The 23463-nt window shown below is 41.4% G+C and overlaps 1 protein-coding gene across 2 annotated transcripts in view; it reads left to right on the top strand.

Moving 5' to 3' along the window:
- Window positions 1-1192: 1192 nt before the first annotated feature.
- The window catches only part of col21a1 (collagen, type XXI, alpha 1), a 46037-nt gene continuing 23766 nt past the window's right edge, over window positions 1193-23463 (top strand). The window contains exons 1-16 of one of the 2 annotated variants that reach the window (XM_084077147.1): window positions 1201-1321; window positions 4138-4265; window positions 4535-5092; window positions 5563-5734; window positions 5841-6069; window positions 7033-7206; window positions 11738-11815; window positions 13366-13449; window positions 14855-14914; window positions 15571-15624; window positions 15706-15759; window positions 15856-15909; window positions 18778-18831; window positions 19079-19132; window positions 19235-19288; window positions 19883-19936. In XM_084077147.1, coding sequence (XP_083933273.1) covers window positions 4169-4265; window positions 4535-5092; window positions 5563-5734; window positions 5841-6069; window positions 7033-7206; window positions 11738-11815; window positions 13366-13449; window positions 14855-14914; window positions 15571-15624; window positions 15706-15759; window positions 15856-15909; window positions 18778-18831; window positions 19079-19132; window positions 19235-19288; window positions 19883-19936 — 1830 coding nt within the window. In that variant the 5' untranslated portion in view covers window positions 1201-1321; window positions 4138-4168. Of the gene's footprint in view, window positions 1322-4137; window positions 4266-4534; window positions 5093-5562; window positions 5735-5840; window positions 6070-7032; window positions 7207-11737; window positions 11816-13365; window positions 13450-14854; window positions 14915-15570; window positions 15625-15705; window positions 15760-15855; window positions 15910-18777; window positions 18832-19078; window positions 19133-19234; window positions 19289-19882; window positions 19937-23463 lie in introns of both variants that reach the window. The other variant, XM_084077148.1, reaches the window with a different exon arrangement.

Below are 23463 nucleotides of genomic sequence, written 5' to 3'. Positions count from 1 at the left end.
TGATCATTTTAACAGTAGAGGTTAATTTCCTGTTCTCCCCCAGGATGAGTTTGATGATGTGGACATGACTAAAGAAAAAAAAGCTCCTCATATGGAGAACCGATAAACATTTAAGCAATCAGTCTTTTTTTCTCCTGCTCATTGAAGGATGATGCAAATAATAGGTGGTGTTTCGTTCAGCCCTTGCAACAACATGTTACATGACATTCCTCCTCCAGTATGCATGACTGCTTGCATTTTACAGTAAACCTTCCCCTTGGATTTCAGATTTCAGATTGTGTAATATTGGGAATGTAAGACTCCAAAATCTAATTGCCAAAGTATATGCAGAGGCCTACAATCATTACAAGTAGGGTACTTTTTAGTGCTCATTTAAACAAATGAAGTTTTGTTGCACATACAGTAGGCTTACAGTACAATACGCTACAGTACAGTACAATATGGTACAATACGGTGCAATATAGTACAGTACAATACAACACGGTACAGTACATAGTACAGTATGGTACATTACAGTGCAGTATCGTGCCTGCATATCATGTCTCTTGAGTTCGAGTTCAGAGGCTGATGCAGGCTGTTGTGGAGTGATTATGAAACTCTGCATTCCCTGCAGATATAGTCGATAAGGCTGTGGACGTGTGACGACTTTCAGCTTTAGATGCAGGAACAGGATCTCAGAGGCTTTTAACACCTTGATCTACAGCCCACTTTGGTCAGGGTTAATGAAATGAACTCATAATAGTGCTACAGAGGAATGACTTTGGAGCAGAATTAGCCACAGCTGAAGATTTGACTCGTATTGTGTGTGTGCGTGTGTGTGTGTGTGTGTGTGTGTGTGTGCGTGTGTGTGCGCGTGTGCGTGTGCGTGTGTGTGTGTGTGTGAATGCATGCAATCTAGTGCTTGTCCTGCATTGAGGAACACCCCATGTTCTCTGTTTACACCCTCAGCAACCAATACACAGTCCAACTCCTCAACTCTTGGAAGCGTGCTGTCTACTATTACTACAATTTTCCCTTTGCACTGACTGAGATGGGCTGGCCGTTTCAGCCTTTCAGGCTCTCCTTATCTGCTCCTCTTTCCACCCATGGTAATTGAGAGTGGCTGCAGGCCAGTGAAAGTCAAGAAAGGGTGGGTGGAGGGGTGGGGGGTTATTTGGAAGGAGGAGGTAGAGGAACAGAGAGACAGACAGAACTGCTGGACTGGGCAGGCTTTCATTCACCAGTGAAACATGTGCATTGCTCCCTAAACTCCAGGACTCTGCAGTGCATTGACCACAGGCTATCAATGAAAGGATTAGGGGGGTTTGGATCCTAACCTCTGGTAATTCTTTTGCTTTTATTTCTCTGAATTTTGCAAATGCTGCTTGACGACAGTTACAACAGTTATGATTTAAGTGTGTAGCTTCTTTAATGCAGAATGATAAAGTATGCAGAGCATGACAGACTATTGTTGATGTGTTGTGTTTCAGTACAGATTTCGGTGCAGATAGATTTGTGCCAATGTGCATTATCTTCTTTGGTTAGTATTAGTCTAGCTGCATGTTGCAGTAGCTGCATATTGAAGACATTAAGGTTATCAGTCCCTTGTTTGTGCCGCTGTCATGCAAAGAATGAATGGAATTATTTCATTGATGTTTTCTGGCTGCTTCACAACTCATAAAAGGATGTTCCATCCTTCTTCTGATATAATGCACTATAAAGACAATAGCACTGCTTTTATTATGCATGAGATGTTGTGAATTATTTGCAGTATATGTATCAATATATGAGTGGTTGGAATATGAAGTAGAAGATGTTGGAAAACTAGACCCAATAAGTTTAGGAGGTGCAAGGCATAGTGAAGATATCAGTTTATAGTTTGGATTATTATATGATTTTGAGAAAGTTCTGTTCTGGTTTCTCTTGCCTACAAAAAACAAAACTTGGAAGCAATCTATTTTCCAGTATCTTGGCAAAGTTGTCACATTGATTTTGTAGCATTGTTATGGGAAGTTTCAAATGCTCTCATTTAGGACTGCAGGTGCTGATCTGAAGAATTCCAAATTTTGTATCCGCTAAACAAACAGGTCTAAATAGGATTATTACGTGGCTAAAGGTCAGTGTGAGATGTGAAGCTAAATGGCACCTTACAATATGTGGTCTAAATGTGTGGTATGTTATGAGTAGCCTAAATTTCTCCAATTCAGAACCAGTAAAGCATTACCTGGTGCAATGGAAGGCACCAACTGACTCCTATAGTACTGCATGTGCAGCTGGAACAAAAGTATTGCTTCAAGCTAGAGGATTAATCCAAACACAACTTCCAGTAAGGTTTTTGTTGTCATGTTTAGCTGAATGTACTGGCAAGATCGTCTTCCTGAAAGTGTTGATGTTGGTTTTCAAAGGGGATTATTCCGTGCCCTGAATACCAGCCTGACATGACGTCATCACAACGCAGGCCAAAACCTATAAAGTGTCTGCACTACCCCTATAACACCAGAGGTCATGGACTAGGCTGTAGTGCAGACAAAATGCCATATGGAGAATGATACTGGTCTGCTAGACAAGTGTGCTGGTAGTTCTGGAAGGCTTTACTACATCCTCCATGCTTTTCTAGGATTAATACGTCATCAAGTACAAATGTAGCCTTCATAGGAAAGTAATGTTGCATCTTGACAACTTTGTTGTCAAATGAATATCTTTTTTTTTTTTTTTTTTTATTCTTGGACAAAGGTAGCTTCTCCTTCATCATAGTACATGTGTTTGGTCACCGTCCAAAGCTAGAACTTTCACTGTCTGACGGGGTAAATGAGTTCCATGTGGCTCCAGCGGAGGTGTAGAAATACTCAGTTTGGGGGGAAGTCAGTGGAGAGGAAAGTCATGCCGACTGGCCCATGTCAGTGGTGATGCGTTCCAACAACCTCCCCCAGCACCGTGTCAAGGCAGAGCACATGGAGAAAATGGCCCTGCACAACCGTGGCAGCTTAGCGGCATGTTGAGCTGTGTTACTTCAACTTGCAGCTTACATGATGGAAAAACACAATCATGTTATGGATCTGACAACAGCTTGGCCGCACAGCCACAATAACACCGTGGCCAAGAGTTTCATCTTGTGCACCGTTAAACCTAGTTCAGACCTAAGATTCGCGATGAGACGAAACGGTTTTAAACCCAATTTATACTTTGTCATACTACGGGTGTTGTGGAGCGAAAAGTGTGCGCTTGTCGGTCAGCTATATCCGGCGCACGACACCGTCATATGGCGCAGCAGTCTGAAATACGCTTTAAGTTGACCTTTTATGTCAGTTAAGTTACTGGCTAAAGTATGGTCATGTCAATGCCTATCAAACTCCTCCTTTGTAGCATATCTGTTCCTAATTTATGGCTTCTTCCTTTTATAATGTCAGCTATTTCTTTCTATTGCTGGAAACTACTATAAAATGTAGTTTCCTAAAGCAGCCACAGAGAAACTAAATATGATTAAATGTCTGATGTCTACTCACATGCCCAGCACAATGATTCCTGAATCCTGGCAATGCCAATAGCTGACAACCTTAACCAGTCTCTCCCATGAATATGACATGCATTTTATTGGTTTCTATGGCTTTTTAGAACTCCATTCCATCTCTAATTCCATTAGCATGGACATAACCTCCATTGTACTTGTAGGCTGTGATTACCTCTTGTTTCCAACACATGCCATAGTTCCACTTTCAGATGAACTGTGCAGACTGCATGCATTTTATGTACTGTAACATGTTATAGCAGTTTTGTAATTGACATGAACTGATATTAATTTTCCCTGATGTGTATCATTCTTGTCTTAAAAGTTAACACCTTAAAGGGCACTTCCAATAGCCTGCCTCATGACCATTGTTCAGCATCTTGTCTTGTGTGACATTTGATAACAATCTTACAATATACATTATGATAACAACATACTTTGCCTTGGGCTTTTAGTGCTTTAGAACCACTGCAGGCAGTGGTGAGTCAGCAGCACAATTTGTTACCAAATCACTAATGGAGAATGATCCTTAACAATGGTCTGAGGTGTTAACTCTTGTCAAGGTAAGAATGTTACGATGCACATGTCATGAAAGCTGATATTGTCCATTCTGTCATCAGCAGTACAATGCATGTGTTTCCCTCTTCCTGTAGGTGCACAATTGGAGCTTGGTACTTCTGCATAATGGGTTACAAAACCAGATCCATGCATTGTGTCTTGCAGTGTGTATGCTTCATGCTGCTCCATTTGCTTAGTACAGCACAAGATGAAGGCATACGAAGTAAGAACGCTTCTGTCTTCATTTCCTGACACTTTTCAATCCATGTTGTCCATTCTTTAAAGATAGAACATTGTGTAGGCTACTGTATCTTCAAACACACCTGAAACATGAACTGCGTTTGCATTTCCTTTAATTTATTGCTGTTAATGTTGCATGCAAACATACGTCCTTCAAAAGTACATGCAAAATGAGAGTAATTGCTCTTTTATCAGCTCTGAAAAACACTGTTTATTATGACTGATTCAGTTGTGTATTTGTCTCCTGTTTAGGTTGTAGGACTGCACCATGTGATTTGGTCTTTATTGTAGATGGCTCGTGGAGTGTAGAGGATCTCAATTTTGAAATAGTCAAGGCATGGCTAGTCAACATAACGCAAGGCTTCAACATTGGAGAGAAGTTCACCCAAGTTGGAGTGGTCCAGTACAGTGACGATCCCGTGTTAGAAATACCTCTGGGCACACACTTCTCCAACACAGACCTCATCAAAGCAATGCAGAACATTGATTACATGGGTGGAAACACGCGCACGGGGACAGCCATCAAGTTCGCTACAGACAGACTGTTTGGCCTCTCTGAACGTGGCCCAAAAGGCATCGCCAGAATTGCCGTTGTCCTCACAGACGGCAAGTCTCAAGACGAGGTGATGAAGGCTGCAGAGGCAGCAAGGAAAAAAGGAGTAATCCTCTTTGCAATTGGTGTTGGGCCTGCACAAGAGGCTGAGCTGAAAGAAATTGCAAACAAGCCGCCCTCATCCTACGTGTTCTATGTGGAGGACTTCAAAGGGATGGAGAAGATCCGCCAGGTCATACGACAAAAGTTGTGCGAAGGTATGCGCACTTTTCATACCAGTGAATGGGGCTGTGCGTTGAGTAAGGCCTGTAGGCTAACAGGCCTACTGCTGGCATTACAGGCAACACCACTTCTTCTCTGACTAACTGAGTTGATTATCTAGAGTAGACGATTAACTGATTATGATACTGTAAGTGCATATGGTGGCAATTATGTGAGCTACTAGCTCATTCTGTTTAATGTGCAGCATTGAGAATCCAAATAATAGGCCTTGTTTACAGCCTTGTTGAATGCAACATAAAACACTTTTCCCAAAGCAGTTTTCTGCGGTTTATTTAGTAAAACCCGTACTGCAGACTTATAAAACAAAAGGATTATTATAGCAGTCATGTTTCTGATATGACCGTGATGGCTCTTAATATTTTGTTATTTTTTCACCTCTCTGTTTATCTCTCTCATATCTCTCTCATTCCATTTGTCTTCCATTTGTGTTCCTGGTCCATTGCAGAGCTCGTTTGCCCATCAAGAATACCTGTAGAGTCTCAAGATGAGGATATCAAGGGATTTGATCTTCTGAGGCATTTGAATTTGGCCAAAAAAGCAAAGAAGACACAGGGGACATATCGTGGCACTAAAGCCTATGAAGTAACATCTCGTATGGACCTGAGTGAAGATACACGGTAAACAAAACTACTAGCTTTTTTTCTTCTTTTTGTTTTATTGTTATTTACACTATCACCCCTGTATTCAAACATGACTGATGTCTCTCTACATTTGACCCATAAGGGCGTTATTCCCAGATGGCCTCCCTCCATCCTATGTTTTTGTGGCCACCTTGAAGTATAAGGGAGGTGTGGCCACTGAAGACTGGGATCTGTGGAGAGTCCAGACTAAAGATGACAAACCACAGATGGCGGTGACTCTGCGTGGAATAGATCACAAGATCCTGTTCACCACCACAAGTGAAGGACCCGGCGGTATTCAAACGGTTGTTTTCTCTTCTGAAACAGCAAAGGTAAATTAAATACCTTGAATGAAATTAAATCAAAATCAAATCGAACCAAATGGGGACCCACTTTGTTCATCTGGTTCCATTTGTACAATCTCAGAATGAAAGTGGGACAAAAAAAAACAACATCAGGAGTTTACAGTGCACTGGGCTGCAAAGACATGATTCAAAGCGTGAGCTTAAAACTTGGTCAAACATTTGCAAGACTTATATTAAGTTTAAACAATGCATTAAGAATGAGTGAAAATAGCCGATCTACAAGCTTATAACGCATCACGTTGTGATGCTTTGGGACGCGTTGTGAGCTTGTATATTCGCTATTCTCACCAAATGTTTGCATATTTTTGCTGAATGTTCACCTTTTATGACATGCCCAGAATAGGCATGCTAGGGTTTACGTGGATAACAAACAGACAGACAGACAAGACAAGACACATATGGGGCATTGTACTGTCTGAAATCAATCCATATTTCGGACTGGCTGCTCTTTTATAATTGTTTCCTTATATGGGTTGGATATCTTACTTCATAGTTCTATCTCATAGGATATCTTACTTCATAGTTCATAGTCACCACTCACCATTAGTGATATGATTTAAAAAAAAATATGAACGCTGTTAAGCCAAACCAAAACCTTTGCCCAAGCTCTGGTCATTTTCCCCCTTTGAGATTTCAGCACATTCTCAATCAGTCTTTTGACTGCGCTTTCTTATTCACACGTTCACACTTCCTACGGTTCAAATAGTTTCATGCCCTCTAAAGCAGTGATCCATGTTACTTTACTAAGCAATAATTCTTCTCTGCACTTTTCCCAGGCAGTGAGGCTTTTAGTTCCATTTCCTTGCAGCGTTGCTCTGTACCCCTCATTATAACAAGGATAACTATTTCTCTTCCTCAGCTTGTGATTTCTAAACACCATTGTGTGCTATTGGGTTCATGACAATTTCCTATTCTTTTGTCATTAAAAAGATACTGTTCGATGAGAAATGGCACCAACTGCGGCTGCTGGTAACCGAAGATGATGTCACTCTCTATGTTGATGACCTGGAAGTTGAAACGTTACCACTGCTACCCTCTGTTGGCATCTTTGTTAACGGAAAAACACAAGTTGGAAAATACGTCAACAAAGAATCAACAGTACCGGTGAGGTTATCGACAATAATTTGATTTCCAGACATGAATTTCTTTCTCTCTTTCTATTTTTTCTTAATAGTGATTCAACTCGTGCGTGGGCCAACTCATCGAGGAAGCATGTTTCTAGGAAGCAGTTTACAGCTGTTTAGTCTGAAACATGCTTGGCTCAGAGAATAAGAAATCCTTGGCAATACAGGAGCATATTTGACCACAAGGTCTTAAGCTTTGCTTTATTTGGCTCTTAGGAAGCCTTCTTCCGGTGCAAAGAACTCTGGATGCTCAATAACTCATATAGTCATATTTATACAATGTTGTAATCGTTTTGCTGTATATCAGATGCTGATTATTAACTCAAATCAAATTGCAATTTAAAATGAAAAAAGTTGTATACAAGAACAAAGATCTCCTATACTGTGCCAATCTACATTCTGACTAGGTATATACTGTGATGTTGGGCCTTATATTCCAATTGAAACACTAATATAAACAACATCCATCCATCCATCTCCGTATGCTTATCCGGAGTAGGGTCGCAGGGGTAGCAGTTTCCAGCAGAGAATCCCAGATTTCCCTTTCTCTGGCCACATTAGCCAACTCTAACTGGGGGATCCTGAAGTGTTCCCAGGCCAGCGTGGTGATCTAATCAACAATATGTATATATATATATATATATATATATATATATACACATATATATATATATACACACACACACACACACACACACACACACACACACACACACACACACACACGCACGCACACACACACACACACACACACACACACACACACACACACACACACACACACACACACATATATAGGATATATATATATAGGAGTCGAGACAGGCTCTGGGTGGTCAAGAGGCGCTTCCAGATGACTGGACAACTACAGCTAATGTGATCAGGGAGAGAAAGTGTCATCTGGAAGGATAGATAGATAAGGAGACTTGGTGGTGGAATGAGGAAGTGCAGGATTATATACAGAGAAAGAGGTTAGAAGAGGTGGGACACTGAGAGGACTGAAGAGAGTAGACAAGAGTACAGGGAGATGCAGCATAAGGTGAAGGTAGAGATGGCCAAAGGCCAAACAAAGGGCGTACGATGAGTTGTATGCTAGGCTGGACAGTGAGGGAGAAGAGACTGATTTATACAGGTTGGTGAGACAGAGAGATAGAGATGGGAAGGAAGTACAACGGGTTAAGGTGCATTAAGGATAGAGATGGAAATGTATAGACAGGTGCCAGAAGTGTGATGGCAAGATGGAAAGAATACTTTGAAGAGTTGGTGAACAAGGAAAATGAGAGAGAACGAAGAGTAGAACACCAGGAAGTTGTGGACCAGGAAGTTGCAAAGATTAGCGAGGACGTAGTGAGGAAGGCATTGAAGAGGATGAAGTGTGGAAAGGCAGTTGGTCCTGATGATGTACCTGTAGAGGTATGGAAGTGTCTTGGAGAGGTGGCAGTAGGGTTTTTGACTAGGTCGTTCAACAAGATCTTAGAGAGTGAGAGGATGCCTAAGGAATGGAGGAGAAGTATGCTGGTGCCGATTTTTAAGATAAAGGGTGACAGAGTTGTGGAGACTACAGAGAAATAAAGCTGATGAGCCATACAATGAAGTTATGGGAAAGGGTAGTGGAAGCTAGACTAAGGGCAGAAGTGAGCATTTCTGAGCAGCAGTATGGTTTCATGCCAAGGAAGAGCTCACAACATGTCACAGCTTGTAGATATGCTATTTTGGAGGCAGTACAAGGCTTGAAACTGGAGGGTGCTGTTTCTACTCAAACCTCACTCTGGAGCTTATGTTATGTGCAGGACAGGTCCAAGCACAAGCATGTATGTTTTAACACATACATTATATAGGTTTAATGTTGCCAAACGTACCCTTTAAATACTCCCCCCCCCCCTTTTTATTTAATTTAAATGTTTTAAGTAAATGATACTGGTGATGATTATATTGGTGTTTGCACATTCTATTCTATTTCCATAGACTGAGATTTGTGTTTAGTCTCTGTTGCATTTTACAGAAAATATAATTTCTCCAGTGAGGATAGTTATAGTATCTACCCATTATGTCTTTCTTGATATGTCAAATATTGGATAGAAATGTGTACATTTTAAACAAAAATGTGCTTTTGGTAAGTGGACTTGTAAAAGCATGATTTTACATAAATAGGCCACAGACTACAACGCTGACTTGACTGACATTAGATGTGTATGAGCCAACCCATTAGTTCTCTTGAATAAACATTAATACCAGAAGCTGCCAAAATAAAGAAAGCGAGAAACAGAGTATATTGAAAGCTGGTGGGGCACATTTTCTTGGCTTGTAATAATGCAATAATACTAACTCATATTTGCTTTTCTTTTTTCTATTTAATCATTAAGCCAATAGGCTCTAATGCACAGCAGCCATATTGGAAAGAAATTGGGCCTCTTCCTTACTTCCTTCACAGGTCTTACCACTTATACTAATTAAGGCTCTGTTCCATTTAGTGTAGCACAGTGGTTCTCAAACCTTTTCATTTCAAGGACCCCCATAACTCTGAGAGTGTACAAATGGAACCAAATGGACCCTTATGGGTCCATTTGGTTCCATTTGTACACTCTCAGAGTTACACACCCGTAAGGGACCATTTGGAACCCCCTCAAGGAACAATGAGGGTACCTGGACCACACTTTGAAACCCACTGGTGTAGCAGAGTATTTCCAGTGAGCCAACATGCACAATATCAGCACCAAGCCCCCAGAACCCAGAGGTTGCATTGAAGCGCATTGGACATGCTGGCCAATCATAGGTACTGCAGCATAAAACGGCCTGAGGCTACTGTCACGAACGAGCAAAAACGGTTTCGACCAATGGGCTCGACTCACGAGCTTGCACACAGGGTTGCCCATGGAGGTGTTTTGCGACACCTCCGTGACACGGCTTTTAAAGCGTGTCACAGAAGCCCCAAATAGGCGCCGCCCGTCACATTTCCCAACCCGGAAGAAGGGGTGATTTAGGAGTCTGCGCTGGGTGAGCAACTCAATACAAGTGGATGGGCGGGGATTTCCGGTGCCCTCTCTATTGTTTTTAACTCATTCATCATTGGTAAGAAGTGTGAAGGAAGTAAGAAGATCCCCAATTTCTTTCCAATATGGCTGCTGTGCATAGAGCCTATTCCCCAAGTGTATCCCTGTCACTGCAGAGTGCTGACCCCTACGGTTTCATCTTGGACCATGTACTGTCACTTAGAATGATAAAGGACATTAACAAACAATCACTGATTGTTTAAATGCAATAATTTGTGTGGCATTTTCATAGTTTTCATTTTCATATACAAAACACTAAGACATAATTGAATACTATAATAGTATATAATATATACTTCAAAGTGTCCACCACCGTAGACGTCCGTTTTGCCTCCCAGCAGCGATGCCTCCAGCTTGGCCAAGCTTTTCATGGCAGCCATATTGACATAAATAGTTGTGTGTAACCTTCTTCCTTCACAGGTGTTACCAATGATACTTATTGTTTATGTTCCATTCAGGTCAAACAGAGTCAGGATGCTGCTATTGTGCATGCTGGCTCTGCTACACTAATAGGAAGACAGCCTTAGTTAGTCTCATTAGTAACACCTGTGAAGGAAGTAACAGCCAGTTTTCCTTTATGCTGTAGGACAAGGGTTGTGGAGGCAGTGTTCCTCTCGGTTTGGGAATGCTGCAGCCTCAACCCTGAAGCCTCTGGAATTGCTTTATTGCTCAGCTATCAGATTTATTACGGGAGATAAATATGACACTCATCACTGTGCACTTTATGGTTGGTTGGCACTCTTTTGCGGAGTGGCGCAACAAACATTGGTTGTTATTTATTTTTTAAACCCTCATTGGTAAACATCATTTGTATCTGTCTGAGATGATGTCCTGGAAAAATAAGAGCTGTACAAGATCTAATGACTTGCTTTTACTTAAAATCCCTATAGGGCGAACACTAGCTGAGTTGGGCAAATGCTTCTTTTTGTTTTTGCCCCCAACTCCTGGAATTCCCTTGAACACATTTTAAAGTTTGTTTCTATGCCATCATTTGCACAGATCAAATCCATGCTCCATTGTATCTGTTTGTAATAGTTTTTATCCTACTTAGTACTTCATTTGTGTATATTTTTTAGAATAGCTCTTTTAAAAGTTATTGCTTTTACGTGTCTTCCTATGTTTGTTTGCTGTTTGCTGTTGGTTTTATTTTGTTCGCTCGCCATCACTGTATAAAGGTTTGAATGAACATTACACAACTTTATGTTGCCGTGTCAGTGTTCACAGGTAGGAAGCTGGCAGGGGATTGTGTCCTTGTCGCTGTACTAGTGATTCCTACTCCTCCTAGGTTGACAGTGACAGGGACCACAGTATGGGGTATTTGAAAAGACTAAATTGGGAAAATGAAAATAACAAAAGTGGTTACAAAATAAATATATTATTATTGTTATTATGTGCCACATTGAGACATTTTCTCTTGAACCATGATTTAACCATGATTTTTCAATTTGTGATTTGAATTAGTTTGAAATTCAGAAGCTCCGTATCTACTGTGATCCAGAGCAGAATGAACGTGAGTCTGCGTGTGAAATTCCTGGAGTGGTGAGTACAATTACCAATTGTATTTGTTGTAAGTGACTGGGAGTTTGCAATTCAATGAGAGTAAAGGATGTTGTCCATTTGAGAATGTTTTGTGCCAGGGACCCCCAGAAGCAAAGATATCAGCTTTCAAAAATATAAATATTCAAAGATATGCACCCTTTTTCAAGTGTAGTATATTTCTCAACATAAGATACATATTTAAGCCATGTGTTAGAAGTAATAGGATTACAGGTCTACTTTGTCCTGTACAGACAGCAGACAGAGAGGAGCCTGGTGGGGGTGACAATTAGCATTGACTATTGTCTTATCTTGGAGACAGTGCGTCTATCCATTTGTGATCAAGGCTGACACCGTTCATTTCCTGGCTCTTTACAGTTGCAAATGTGGAGAGCCAGGGGAGGTGGGGGTTCACCTTTGAGGGCTGTCACACCCAACACGTACCTCCTCTTATTCTCTATGTAATCACTACTATAAAAGATGGACTGAAATGTAACTAACTTTAGTGTGCTAGTCAGGGCCGAAGGGCCGTCTGTGGGGACCTCAGGGTCTCCATAGAAAACTGCTTGTACTCTGTTTTTTCCATGAAATAAATCCGAAGCAACGAACCTCACTACGGAGTGATGTCTCATCCATTCTTCACCATTCATTCACATCTCTGGAACATCAAACTAACTTTACAATATGGCGTTGTTGGCAATTAGTATAGTGCATTAAAACCTGTAAGTCTGTGGTTTTAAGATACCACACAAGGTTTTTCAAAAATAGCAGATCTACATGCTCATAGCGCGGCACTCGGTGCCGCGCTATGAGCTTGTATATCTGCTATTTTTGAATAGCCAAAGCTAAGTGGTTAAAAATGATTTTGACATTATGTTAACTCATTTCGCTGGGGACCCCCTGGTACTCCCTCAAGGACCACTGGTGGTCCCCAGACCACTGGTTGAAAACCACTGCACTAACCCAATACACAATAACCAAGCACCATCAATGACCAAACACCACCACATTTTAGATAACATACACATTGCTGATTTGATTTTCAGTATATCGTTATTCATTCTATTGCAGCATTTTCTTTATTATGAATATAAATAAATTCCTATTTTATATACTGTACATCAGTATCAACCTCCAGCATATTGCATATTGTGTATGTTGTTGTCTGCCTGCAAAGCAGTGCACATAAATTGTGTTTGGCTAATGCCTTCATCACTAGAACAGTGCCAGATATGATAGTTTAGAATTCACCGTTGCAGGGCCGTTAATGTCACTATGATTTGAACATAAATGTACAGTATATGTATCACTACCAAACCTATCTTTATTTATATTCACAGCTTTCATGCCTTGAGTGTCACGCCTCGAAAAAGTGCTTCATACTTTCTTATGAACAATAGAATTACGGCAGCAGCATGACTGCAGTTTATGGCAGGGTAGAAGTGATTTATGATTCTATTGTATTTCTTTTTGGCTCAAGCAACACTCATTGCACACCATATGCACAGTCCGTCCACTGTTGGCTATAATTTATATTATTTGGTTCATTGCAGTGCTCCAATAGTCCAGACTCCACAGAACCAACTCCAGAACCCTGCGCTTGTCCTCCTGGACCTCCTGGACTTCCAGGCTTGAAGGTCAGCTTTGAAAGACTGTATAATCTGTTTCTTAAGATTTTCAGCAGTGATTCTCAACCTTTTATATTTTTCAAGGACCCCCAGTTTGATATGCATTAGGCCACGGACCCTCATTTGATATCATTATTATTATCTACTAGACCATACCCGGTGAAGGGCGCAGACGAAAGTAGTTGCAAACTTGGGGTTATTGCACATCCTGTCGCGCGGTTTCTCCCCCACGCGCGTCCCGTCGTAGCCAAGTGGGTAGGTGAGTTTCATACATTCTCTGTCTCAGTTTTGGACTTGAGATTGAGTGGGTAAATCTATGCCCTAATCCCGCCTTTATTCCTACTGCAGGTTGTAGGTTTAGACTTAGTTTAGATCTGGTGGCCTTTTATCCTCCACCGTTTTCTACAGCGGAGCATCAACGGTTGCTCTGTCTGTGTCCAGACCATTGCACACGTTACGCACATGTACATATCAATAGGATGCAGGCACTCAGAGAGGCTATTTGTGTCTTGGCCAAAACATAATTTGGGGAAGCCGGTGTCTAAGCAGCATCTCTCCTAGTGGATAATAGCAGCTCTTGCCTTAGCCTACTATACTAAGGGTTGTCAAACCCAGGCGGGGCTGAGTGCGCTTTCGTGTTTAGAACCATCCTGGGCTTTATTCAAATGGGTTTCTATTAAGGATGTGTGCGTCAGCCTGATGGGCTTCACCTGGCATGTTATGGATGTCACTACACCATAGTGAGTCTCATGGGACTCTTGTCTTTCAAGAAAGCTGAAAATATTTATTAGAGGCTTTAGTTTAAGTCCTTCCCACATTTTGACAGCTGTAGCAACAACATGCTGCTTACCTCACAAAACCCCATAGTGGATTCAGTGGATCAATAGCCTCTTTACCACACCTGGTCAAGGTTTGGCCTCGTCATTGTGAGTAAAATTTCATCCTGTTAGGTCCTGTACTGTAGTACTGTTCTGTTTGCCAAAACATGAGAAGACCACTGCCTTAGATCAGTAGAATTTTCAATGGAAATTCTCTCAAACAAGGAAAATGTTGGACAGTATGTCCTTCTTTAACGTTCATAGATACACACACAACATGCTTAGTCGTAAAAGTCTTTACCGAAGTACCTTTGAGGGACATTACCTTGGCAATAAAACTCTTTATAAGATAAAACCTTATATGGTTGCAAGCAAGTTGGTGTTTATAAGGTCAAAGCTATGCTTTTACAGCATTTAGTAATAGATTCAAAATGCTGTAAGTTCTTGACTGCTCTGCAGATGTTCCAGCGACTGCGACGGTATTTTAGACCATTTAGTATTTTTTCAGCTTTGCATTCAACATCATGGCATATGGATGTTGACATTCAATCATTTGATTGCTGTTTTAGTAAGCTGATAATTCTACTTCCCTCTAGGGAGAACAAGGAAATGGTGGCAACGCCTACCCTGGTCCTCCTGGTGCTGATGGTAAGCCTGTGAGTACTACATAGTTACATATACAAACATCATCAACATAAATAACTTCATATACTGTATCTGTTTTACATAGTGCTACCCTCATAGTTGTGTCTGTGTGTGTGGTACTGGGGGGGGGTACGTTATGGCAAATATGTACTTCACTTACTGTAGTCAAGTAAAAATAAACCAATTTGATCTCAAAGTAGATGGATTGCCATGGAGTTTGATGTGCACCTTTATGCTCACCGGGGGATGAACCATACTGGTTTCGGTGACCCCACGGTCTTTCCTCTAGTGTCACCATTAGGCCAAATGTTCCATTTGCACAACAAGACATCTCCAAATCTAGTGGGCAGGCTACTATAACACTTGTCCATCCAACATGACTGGCTGGATTGCCATGGATTTTGCTGTGCATCTTCATATTCCCTTGCAGATGAAGCCTATAACTGCTTTGCTAGTGGGGTATTTCTTGGTCAGCTTAATTTATACCAAAAGTGGGTATAATAAATGAAATCAGACTTTAGGAACTGGACCCCAAAACCTCTACATTGTGTGCAGGGACACCAACACAATATGCAAAAACAAAAAGGAATGGGGGAAAAAAATAACAGTTGAATGTTATCCAAGTGCCTGCATGTCTGTTCATCTCTACTTTCTATTGGAATTCAAGGGAATCCCCGGCAATAGAGGCAATCCAGGACTATCAGGACAACCAGGGACAGAGGTAATTTAATTGTCAATCCTTCTATCAAGTTAATCCTATTGAATGCAGGCAAGTAAAACTCCTCGCTGTTCCCTCTGTCAGGGCCCACGTGGATCAAATGGGTACAAGGGTGAGCAAGGGAGCCCTGGTAATCCGGTAAGTAACACATGCATGATGCATTTATTCATTACATTTGAGCACTGATTTGTAAAAAAAAATGTTTTAAAACAACTCGCTACACTATTGTTTCAGGGTGATCGGGGCTTGCCTGGGTTGCCAGGACCGCCTGGCCATGCAGGTGAAAAGGTGCGATATTACAGAACTTTTTTTGTATTAGGAAGGTATTAATGGTCTTTACAGGTATCATTATTCATTATCATTATTGGTCATATTTTAGTTTGTGTTCTAGATTGAACGTTATGAGTGGACATGGCACAGGAGAAACAAATCCTGTGGATTGGCGTGGCGTATGTGGCCAGCCTGTGACGGCATCCAACAGTTTGCGAGATTAGCAATCACACACACAGACCAACCCTCTTATAGATGGCAGGACGCTTGCAGAGCCACGCTTTAAAACCCCCATTAAGAGGAATTGTCTGTGTGCACTTGGATTTGAACCATCTACCTTCTGGGATACAGGCAGGGCTAATCTGCTATATTCACCCCCATTTGACCTCCCTCCCACTGGGAAACATGATCCCGGACGAGCTACCAACGCGACCTCTTGATTCAGTCTCCCACGCGGAAAACCAAGCATTTACCGGTCAGACAGACAGTGGCCAAGGGGGATATTGGGTTTCTGGGTTTCAGGCACAGCTACTCTCCTACAATTTGCACCATGTTGAAAGAAAGATTTCCACAGATTTTCCAACTATTATATGGTATTTAACTCTCATATATTATATGGTAGTTAAGTGCATGACGCCCACATGAAATGCTAGAAGCGGAAATCTTTTGAGACAAAAAACAGAATTAGCTCCCAGGAAATTCCATGTAGCACACCACAGTGTTTGAACTTCAATCACGTGCAGTGTGACTGTTATCACTCCCAACCATGTTATAACACAAAATAGGGAAACAATGTTCAACAAGAGCTTTTTGTAGAACATGGCCACTAACTCCTTGCGGATCTAAACAACGTATGTCAAAAAAGCACTTCTTGTTCATTGACGAAGGACTGGTGTAAGTGCAGCTGCATTTTAATTCTGCACTTCATCAAGCCATTTTAAGGATGTCAAGAGGTGTGTAACTGATGTAAGTCATGCGCTGGAGAGCAGCAGGGCATTGGAAGGTCATTCTAGTCACTGTTAGATCTCACCATGGTGCAGCACTGGCCTAATCAGCATGCCCGTAAGGGACACGTCTGTTCTTTGGTCGTTGTTGTTTTCATCATTCTGGTTAGGATAAAAATGTCATCACTTCTTTCAATGTTGAGTTTCACAAATCTGAATCACGGCTCCATGCAGCTGTGAAATTTAATCCAATGGGGCCAATAGAAGGAGCTTGTAAAGGATTTAACCATTTCCTGTTAACACAAAGGACTTGACCTATTGTACCGTTTAGTATAGTAAGTGTAACATTCACTGACTTCAGATGGAGCTAATGGACATCGCTTATAAGATGCTGAGATGAACTAATCATCACCTCCGGTTGTCATTGAATAGACAAGCCTGTCTTATTCAAGTCCAATCCTGTGGCTACAGCACATCTAACCCACTGTCTTTAACTCTTACTGAGAGATCGTCATTTTAGCTCTATATTCAGCAGAGCAACGTCTGGGGAGACTGATCTTTACCTGGCCTTTTAAAAAGCTGGTACAACTGGTGTCAGTTCCCTCCGGATGTGTGGGCTGAATTTGCTGCCTTAGTGGAACTGTGGGGGAAGTAGGCGTTTGGGTCATGGGTGGTCTAAGCCAGCCGTTCCCACTGGTGCATCCTTGTCATGCAGCGAAGTGACTAGAGACCAGTGTTATTTTAAAACAAACAGATTTAGGCCTACCTTTCCAAATCTCGTCCCATACTGAGGGACCAGCCAAGGGTGTAGTCTCCATTTTCCTGGCAGCGCGTCTCCTGCAGAACAGAGAACCGCCCACGCACTCATCACTCCCACAATGGCAATAGTTTTGAGTGATGGACGTCTGCGTCTCTGAGTCAGCAGAACATGTGTCAAGGAGAAGAAAGGCGGAACATGACTGAGCTACTATGCACACTTGTCTGTGCACATGTGGACATGTCTTGTCTTCAAGCCCATCAGCTGAAAGTGCTCAGGAACTAGTTGTGCTTTGAGGAATTCTAGATAATTGAGTGGAGGCTTTATTTCAGCAACACAATAATGCTGCTCTGGCTTGGCAAGCAGCTTCACCAGCCTCTGTAGTCACCACTTTTCTGAACATGATTCTGCCTAGGGGTGCAACCTGGGAGAGGAAAGCTGGATCCAGTCCTGTAGTTCGCCAAGGTTTCTGCACGGGAAAGGATGACTATTAGGGAACTGTCTAAGTGCCTTGAGTTGTTTATGCAATTGGCTTTCTAACCTCTCTGAACTTTTCACATGTGCAAAAGTCATAGTGGGACTGTGGCTATTAGGGAGTCATTGAGGCCTTACAGGCGCATAAACGGGAAAATTTGCACGTCACAGTGCTATTCAGTTTATACAGAGGGGGAAATGGGTTTGAGTCTTTCCCCCAGTTGGCTATGGAGTCCACTTTTTTTTAGGTTTATTACAAATAAGCACAGGAACTGTACTGCAGATTGTGTACTTTCATGGATGTGTGTTGATGTTCACTGAGAAAATGTGCAAGGTGTAACTGCTGTTGAAGTTATGCTAATATCTGCCCTGCAGCAGGAACATGGTGAATAGAGGCTGGTTTTATGTTTGTTAGACCTTTTATTTGAGTATTTTCAAATAATAGTTTCCATATGTTGACTTCTTACCGTTGAATATAATGTTAAAGTATGCAAACATTTGAACACAATGGTGGACAGTTCTTTAACTTGACAATCTTTACAGTAACCCGTTAGTATTTTCACATTCCAAGTGATATGATTTTGGAGTCAAAATAATGTGCGGTTTCTGAGCAAATGATTGACAATGGGTTGACTGAGTTTAACTGAGCATTATGACATATTTTGTAGACAGACACGTCATGATTATTATCTAAACTTTGACTACATCTAGGGCTTGATTGGACCCGAAGGGAGGCCTGGGTTACCAGGAAAAGATGGCCAAGTGGTAAGTATGTCAGGAAGTTATACAGTATATCATTAATCAGATTCTGGGCATGTCATCATAGCCGATCGTTTGCCAAAAGCTCACAAAGCGTGACATGTCGACACGTTTTGAGCTTGCCGATCTGCTATTTAAAAGATTTGGTGTGGAGGGCAGTATAGACCCCTGGAAGACTCTCAACAAAGTAGGCTATAGGTTTAAGTTGGTCAATAAATGTACTACATCAAAATGTTTGCCATTTTAATTCCAGGGTGAAAAGGGGAGCCGAGGAGACTTTGGCCCACCAGGATATTTAGGCGAGCCAGTATGTATTAACATTTTGGAATTATATCCAGACCTCATGTTCAATATTACTACAAAAAAAACGAAACCAAAAAAACCCAAACACGTTCATGTTCAATTGCAGGGTTTACCCGGAAGAGATGGAAAAGATGGATTACCAGGGGGATCCGGTCAAAAGGTTTGAATGATTTTGTCTCGCAAAAGTCACTCGGGCAGAGATTAGAGGATGAACGAAAGCATGAGCTTGGCTTGGCACGTTTAGCATGTACAGTCCACTCTCAGAAGAATGTCCAAAAGGATTTGATGTTTGGCAGCTTTGGAAATGTTTTACAGTTGCTAGTTGTTGTTGGTTCGCATAGCGATAGCGATCAAGAAGCAGATGAGCCTTTTCTAATTTATGTTCCCAGGCGTTCTCTAACATATGGTTTTCATCCTGTCAGACAACACAAAACATCAATGGTGTTCATCACCATCTAGGTGGATGTCATTATAATAAATACAGCATTTTGTTCTTAAATCAAAGAAAACTAACTGCCTGCACATTTCAAATGTTCACTTTCTCCTCCGGAAAGGAAGTGCATGTTTGAAATTTCTTAAGTAGGACTGGATGTTAAGGTTTGATCCTGATAGAATATAAGTGACAAGCTCCATTTTGTGATGCTTATTTAATAATGCAGCTTGCTGTTGCAATCGCTAATGCAAACAGATGCATGAGAATTTGATTAGTGTTCTGATATGTTGATTTAAACCAGTTGTTTGTCTTGTCTTGAAGGGAGAAGCCGGAGCTAATGGTATCCCTGGTGGTGATGGGAGAGCGGGTCATCCGGTGAGTCATACGTACTATACAGTACTCTACACATTTTCATTTTATACGTTGTACAGTCTAATCCTGAGCATTCACGTAACCACTTGAACCCTGGCGTCCCTATTCTGGGCAGGATGTGAGCTGGCTATTTTCAGCAAAGAGATTTGGTGTAGACCCCAGTAAATGAAATACACACTGTAGTGTTTAAGTGGATAAAGCTGGAAGTGTAAACAATCGATCTGTAATGGTAATAAAGAAAGGGAAAAAGAACAAAAATGCAAATACAAGACAGAGCATAGAAACAGCCCTACTCAAAGACACTGATAAATGCAATGAGAATAAACTGAACAAAGAAAATTATACGAAAGCTTGTTATACGAAAAATGTTTTAACATTGTGAAAGATTTGCACTGAATCTGTGGTTGCTGTTTTAAACGACAAAGAGTGTTAAAGGCATGACAGATGGCATGAGATCAATTCTGACTGCAAGAATATTAGAAGTGGTTTCCTCTCCAGTTCATTCTAGGATAACCATTATTATGTAACTGGCAAGCTCACACTCGTATCCAAGGCAGGGAAACCAACTTAGTGAATGAATGCTGTGGTCCAATGGTGACAGAGAATTTGTTTTAGGAAGAAAGTGTTTCAACCACGCAACCGCCCCATTGATCATGAACATGAGCATTGTCCCTGAAGTTTTGGGAAGGAGGAACAAAATGATGATTCAGTTCTTCCACCGGGCTGTAAGAACTTTGTTCCACTACTAGAACAATAGACTCGGCATTGTATTCAGGACACAGCATTGATACTTTGTGGAGTTTAGGCAAGATTTTGCAATTAAATTTATGTGCCCTTGCCTGGGCTGACTGGTTTATTGATGCGTTGAAGAATTGTGGGGGAGAATCCTCTGTGTAATCAATCTTTCTGTCTGTCTGTCTGTCTGTCGATGGAGTGATGGGTCTGTCTAGCTGGTTGTCAGTCTGTATCTCTCCATCCTGCATGTTTCCATGTTACGCAAAACACAGTCCGAGTCAACATCTAAACATCTGCTCCTGTTTATCTTTTGGGGGGAAAAGCTCAACTGGCTTTCCAAGGTGGTTTTGCTGGACGTGCAGAACCTCATAAACTGTTCATGTACTAAACTGTTTATTTTGAAATGGCTATTTGCTTCCATGCCTGTCATTAGTGCATTTTAAACTTGAGCTACTTTTCTTTTTAATTCCTTAATTTCAGCACATAAAAAAGTATGTAAGCTGCCATTTCTAATTTTATTATAGCTTGTCTATGGTTATGGAGTACTATATCATTCATGTTGAGCTGTTGTTTTAGAGTTAGGGACCCGGACAAAGTCTCATTGCCGATTTGACGTCTTTGATTGAATAAAAAGAGAAAGTTGGTGGAGCATTTGCCTTCCCGTAAAAGCTTTTCAAAAATAGAACAGTTTGTGAGTATTTATGTATTGAATCATTAGAGTGTTTGAACAAAATAAATAAGTTCTAAGATCAAGTTTATTTCAGATGTAAAGGCAGGCAGAGAGCTAAAGACATGCAAGATGGGATTTGGATTTGAACCCTTGTCCTCGCTCTCAGAATGAGCACATGTATTTTTGCATTTCAGTAACTATGCAGCCAATGTGTCCTGAAATGATTATTTCTTTACCAGTTGTTTTGAGCATGTATATCATTAGGCCTATCCTATATTAAAATTGGAGGGCAGGCGGGCCAGCCGGACAGCGGGCGAACCACGGCCACGTCAATCTGACTCGGACATAACCACAAACAAACCCGATATGCCCATGTATAGGCAGGACCACGGCCACATCACTCTGACTCAGACATAACAATAAACAAACACGATACGCCCATTTATATAGGCATGTCACTATGACTCAGATACAACCATAAACAAACCCGATACGCCCACATATAGGCATGTCATTATGCCTCAGACATAACCATAAACAAACCCTCTGTCCGTCTGTTGACGTTAGCAGAGCAGCCTTAAACTAGCCTACTGGCACCTGACGTAGGTTCGTCCCGATTTTCTATACATCTTTGTAAAGTTAGTGTTAGTAAAAGTTAGTAAAAAGCAGGTAAAAGAGTAACGTGAGCAGTGACTGCAGCTGACTGACACCGCGCAGCAGCAGCTAACCGAGTCTGACGCCGCACCAATGGCTGCGCGCAGGGCAGCGCTCCGTGGATTCGTGTATATACAAACACAATTGGTCCAGAGGGAAGCTGTGCGGGGAGGGTGATGTTTGTAACGGCACGTACCCATACAGGCTGGGGAAGCACCTGTCCGTTGATCAGGATCTACTCTCAAATCTACCGTTAATCAAATCTAAGTTTTTCAAATTGATTAGAATTTATTTAGCACATTATTGACAAAATATCGGTAAAAATATTGGTAATCGGTGGGCTAGAACTCTTAAATCGGGATCGGCATTGGACCCAAAAAATTGGCATCGGTCGGTCTCCAGACAAGAGGCTGGAGTAAGCGGGAGGCCGAGCAACATACTATAGCTGCCTGGCTACTAATAAAACCCAGGACCTGGAATGCTGAGGAAACCACATTGACCCGACTAACATTAAATTAAAGGAGTAAGGCACCTCCATTTTTTTACTGTTCTAATAAATAATACACATGGGAAAAACAACAGTTATGCACACTGCTCAGCAACAGTGGGCAACGGTGTCTTACAATCACAAAGAGAACTAAGAGAACTGCTTCAGTTCCACATAGTTATATTCAAATTACCTAAAAACACACAACCAAAATACATTTCTGTACCTTTGGGACTTAATACAACCATCATACTTTCAAATTACCTAAAACACACAATCAAAATACATTTGCATACCTTTGGGATTTAATACAACCTCACGCCAAAGACCTCTAGTCAGTTTGGCGGTTTGCCCCCATCCCCATAGGCACTAGAACACAATATTAAAAACATTAGAAAATAAAACTAACTAGTCACGGCGCAATGTTGCACACATAGGATTGTGAATACCACTGTGCTTAATGAGACAGTAGCTCAAACAGGGAGGAGGGGGCCCACTTGGTTGCAAAGGACAAGCCCTGATGAAGGAGCCTATACAAGCAGTCACAAGACAACCCACACTGCAACAACGTGGTGTATAGTTGGTCAAACTAACGGTGTGCAACTCGCGGCTATGCATTTAAAACAAAGAATCACAAGCAGAACCTATCAAGAGGAGAAATTCTTCTTCTTACTCGACGAGACGACGACACGGGACAAACGAGAACAAATTATAGTTCGGTGGTCGGGAGACTAGAAAGCTCCTATTAACCCATAGATATTCAACTGGCGGCCCGCGGGCCACGTGCGGCCCGCGAGGAGCTTCCTTGTGGCCCCTGGCCATATTCCAAAAAACAAAACATTTTTTTTTTTTTTTTTTTTTTCATAATTATTATTTATTTTAACTTTGATTTATGTTATCAAAGTTAAAACAGTACAAATTATTTATCCTTCATTAGTTCTTGAAAGGCCATCTTTCATTGGAACTTAACTTAGAACCTTAAAT

The sequence above is a fragment of the Gymnoscopelus microlampas genome, assembly GCF_963454915.1.
Source record: "Gymnoscopelus microlampas genome assembly, chromosome: 13".
Classification (NCBI taxonomy): Eukaryota; Metazoa; Chordata; class Actinopteri; order Myctophiformes; family Myctophidae; genus Gymnoscopelus; species Gymnoscopelus microlampas.
The sequence above is the reverse complement of the archived record's forward strand: the minus strand, read 5'-3'. Positions and strand labels throughout refer to the sequence as shown.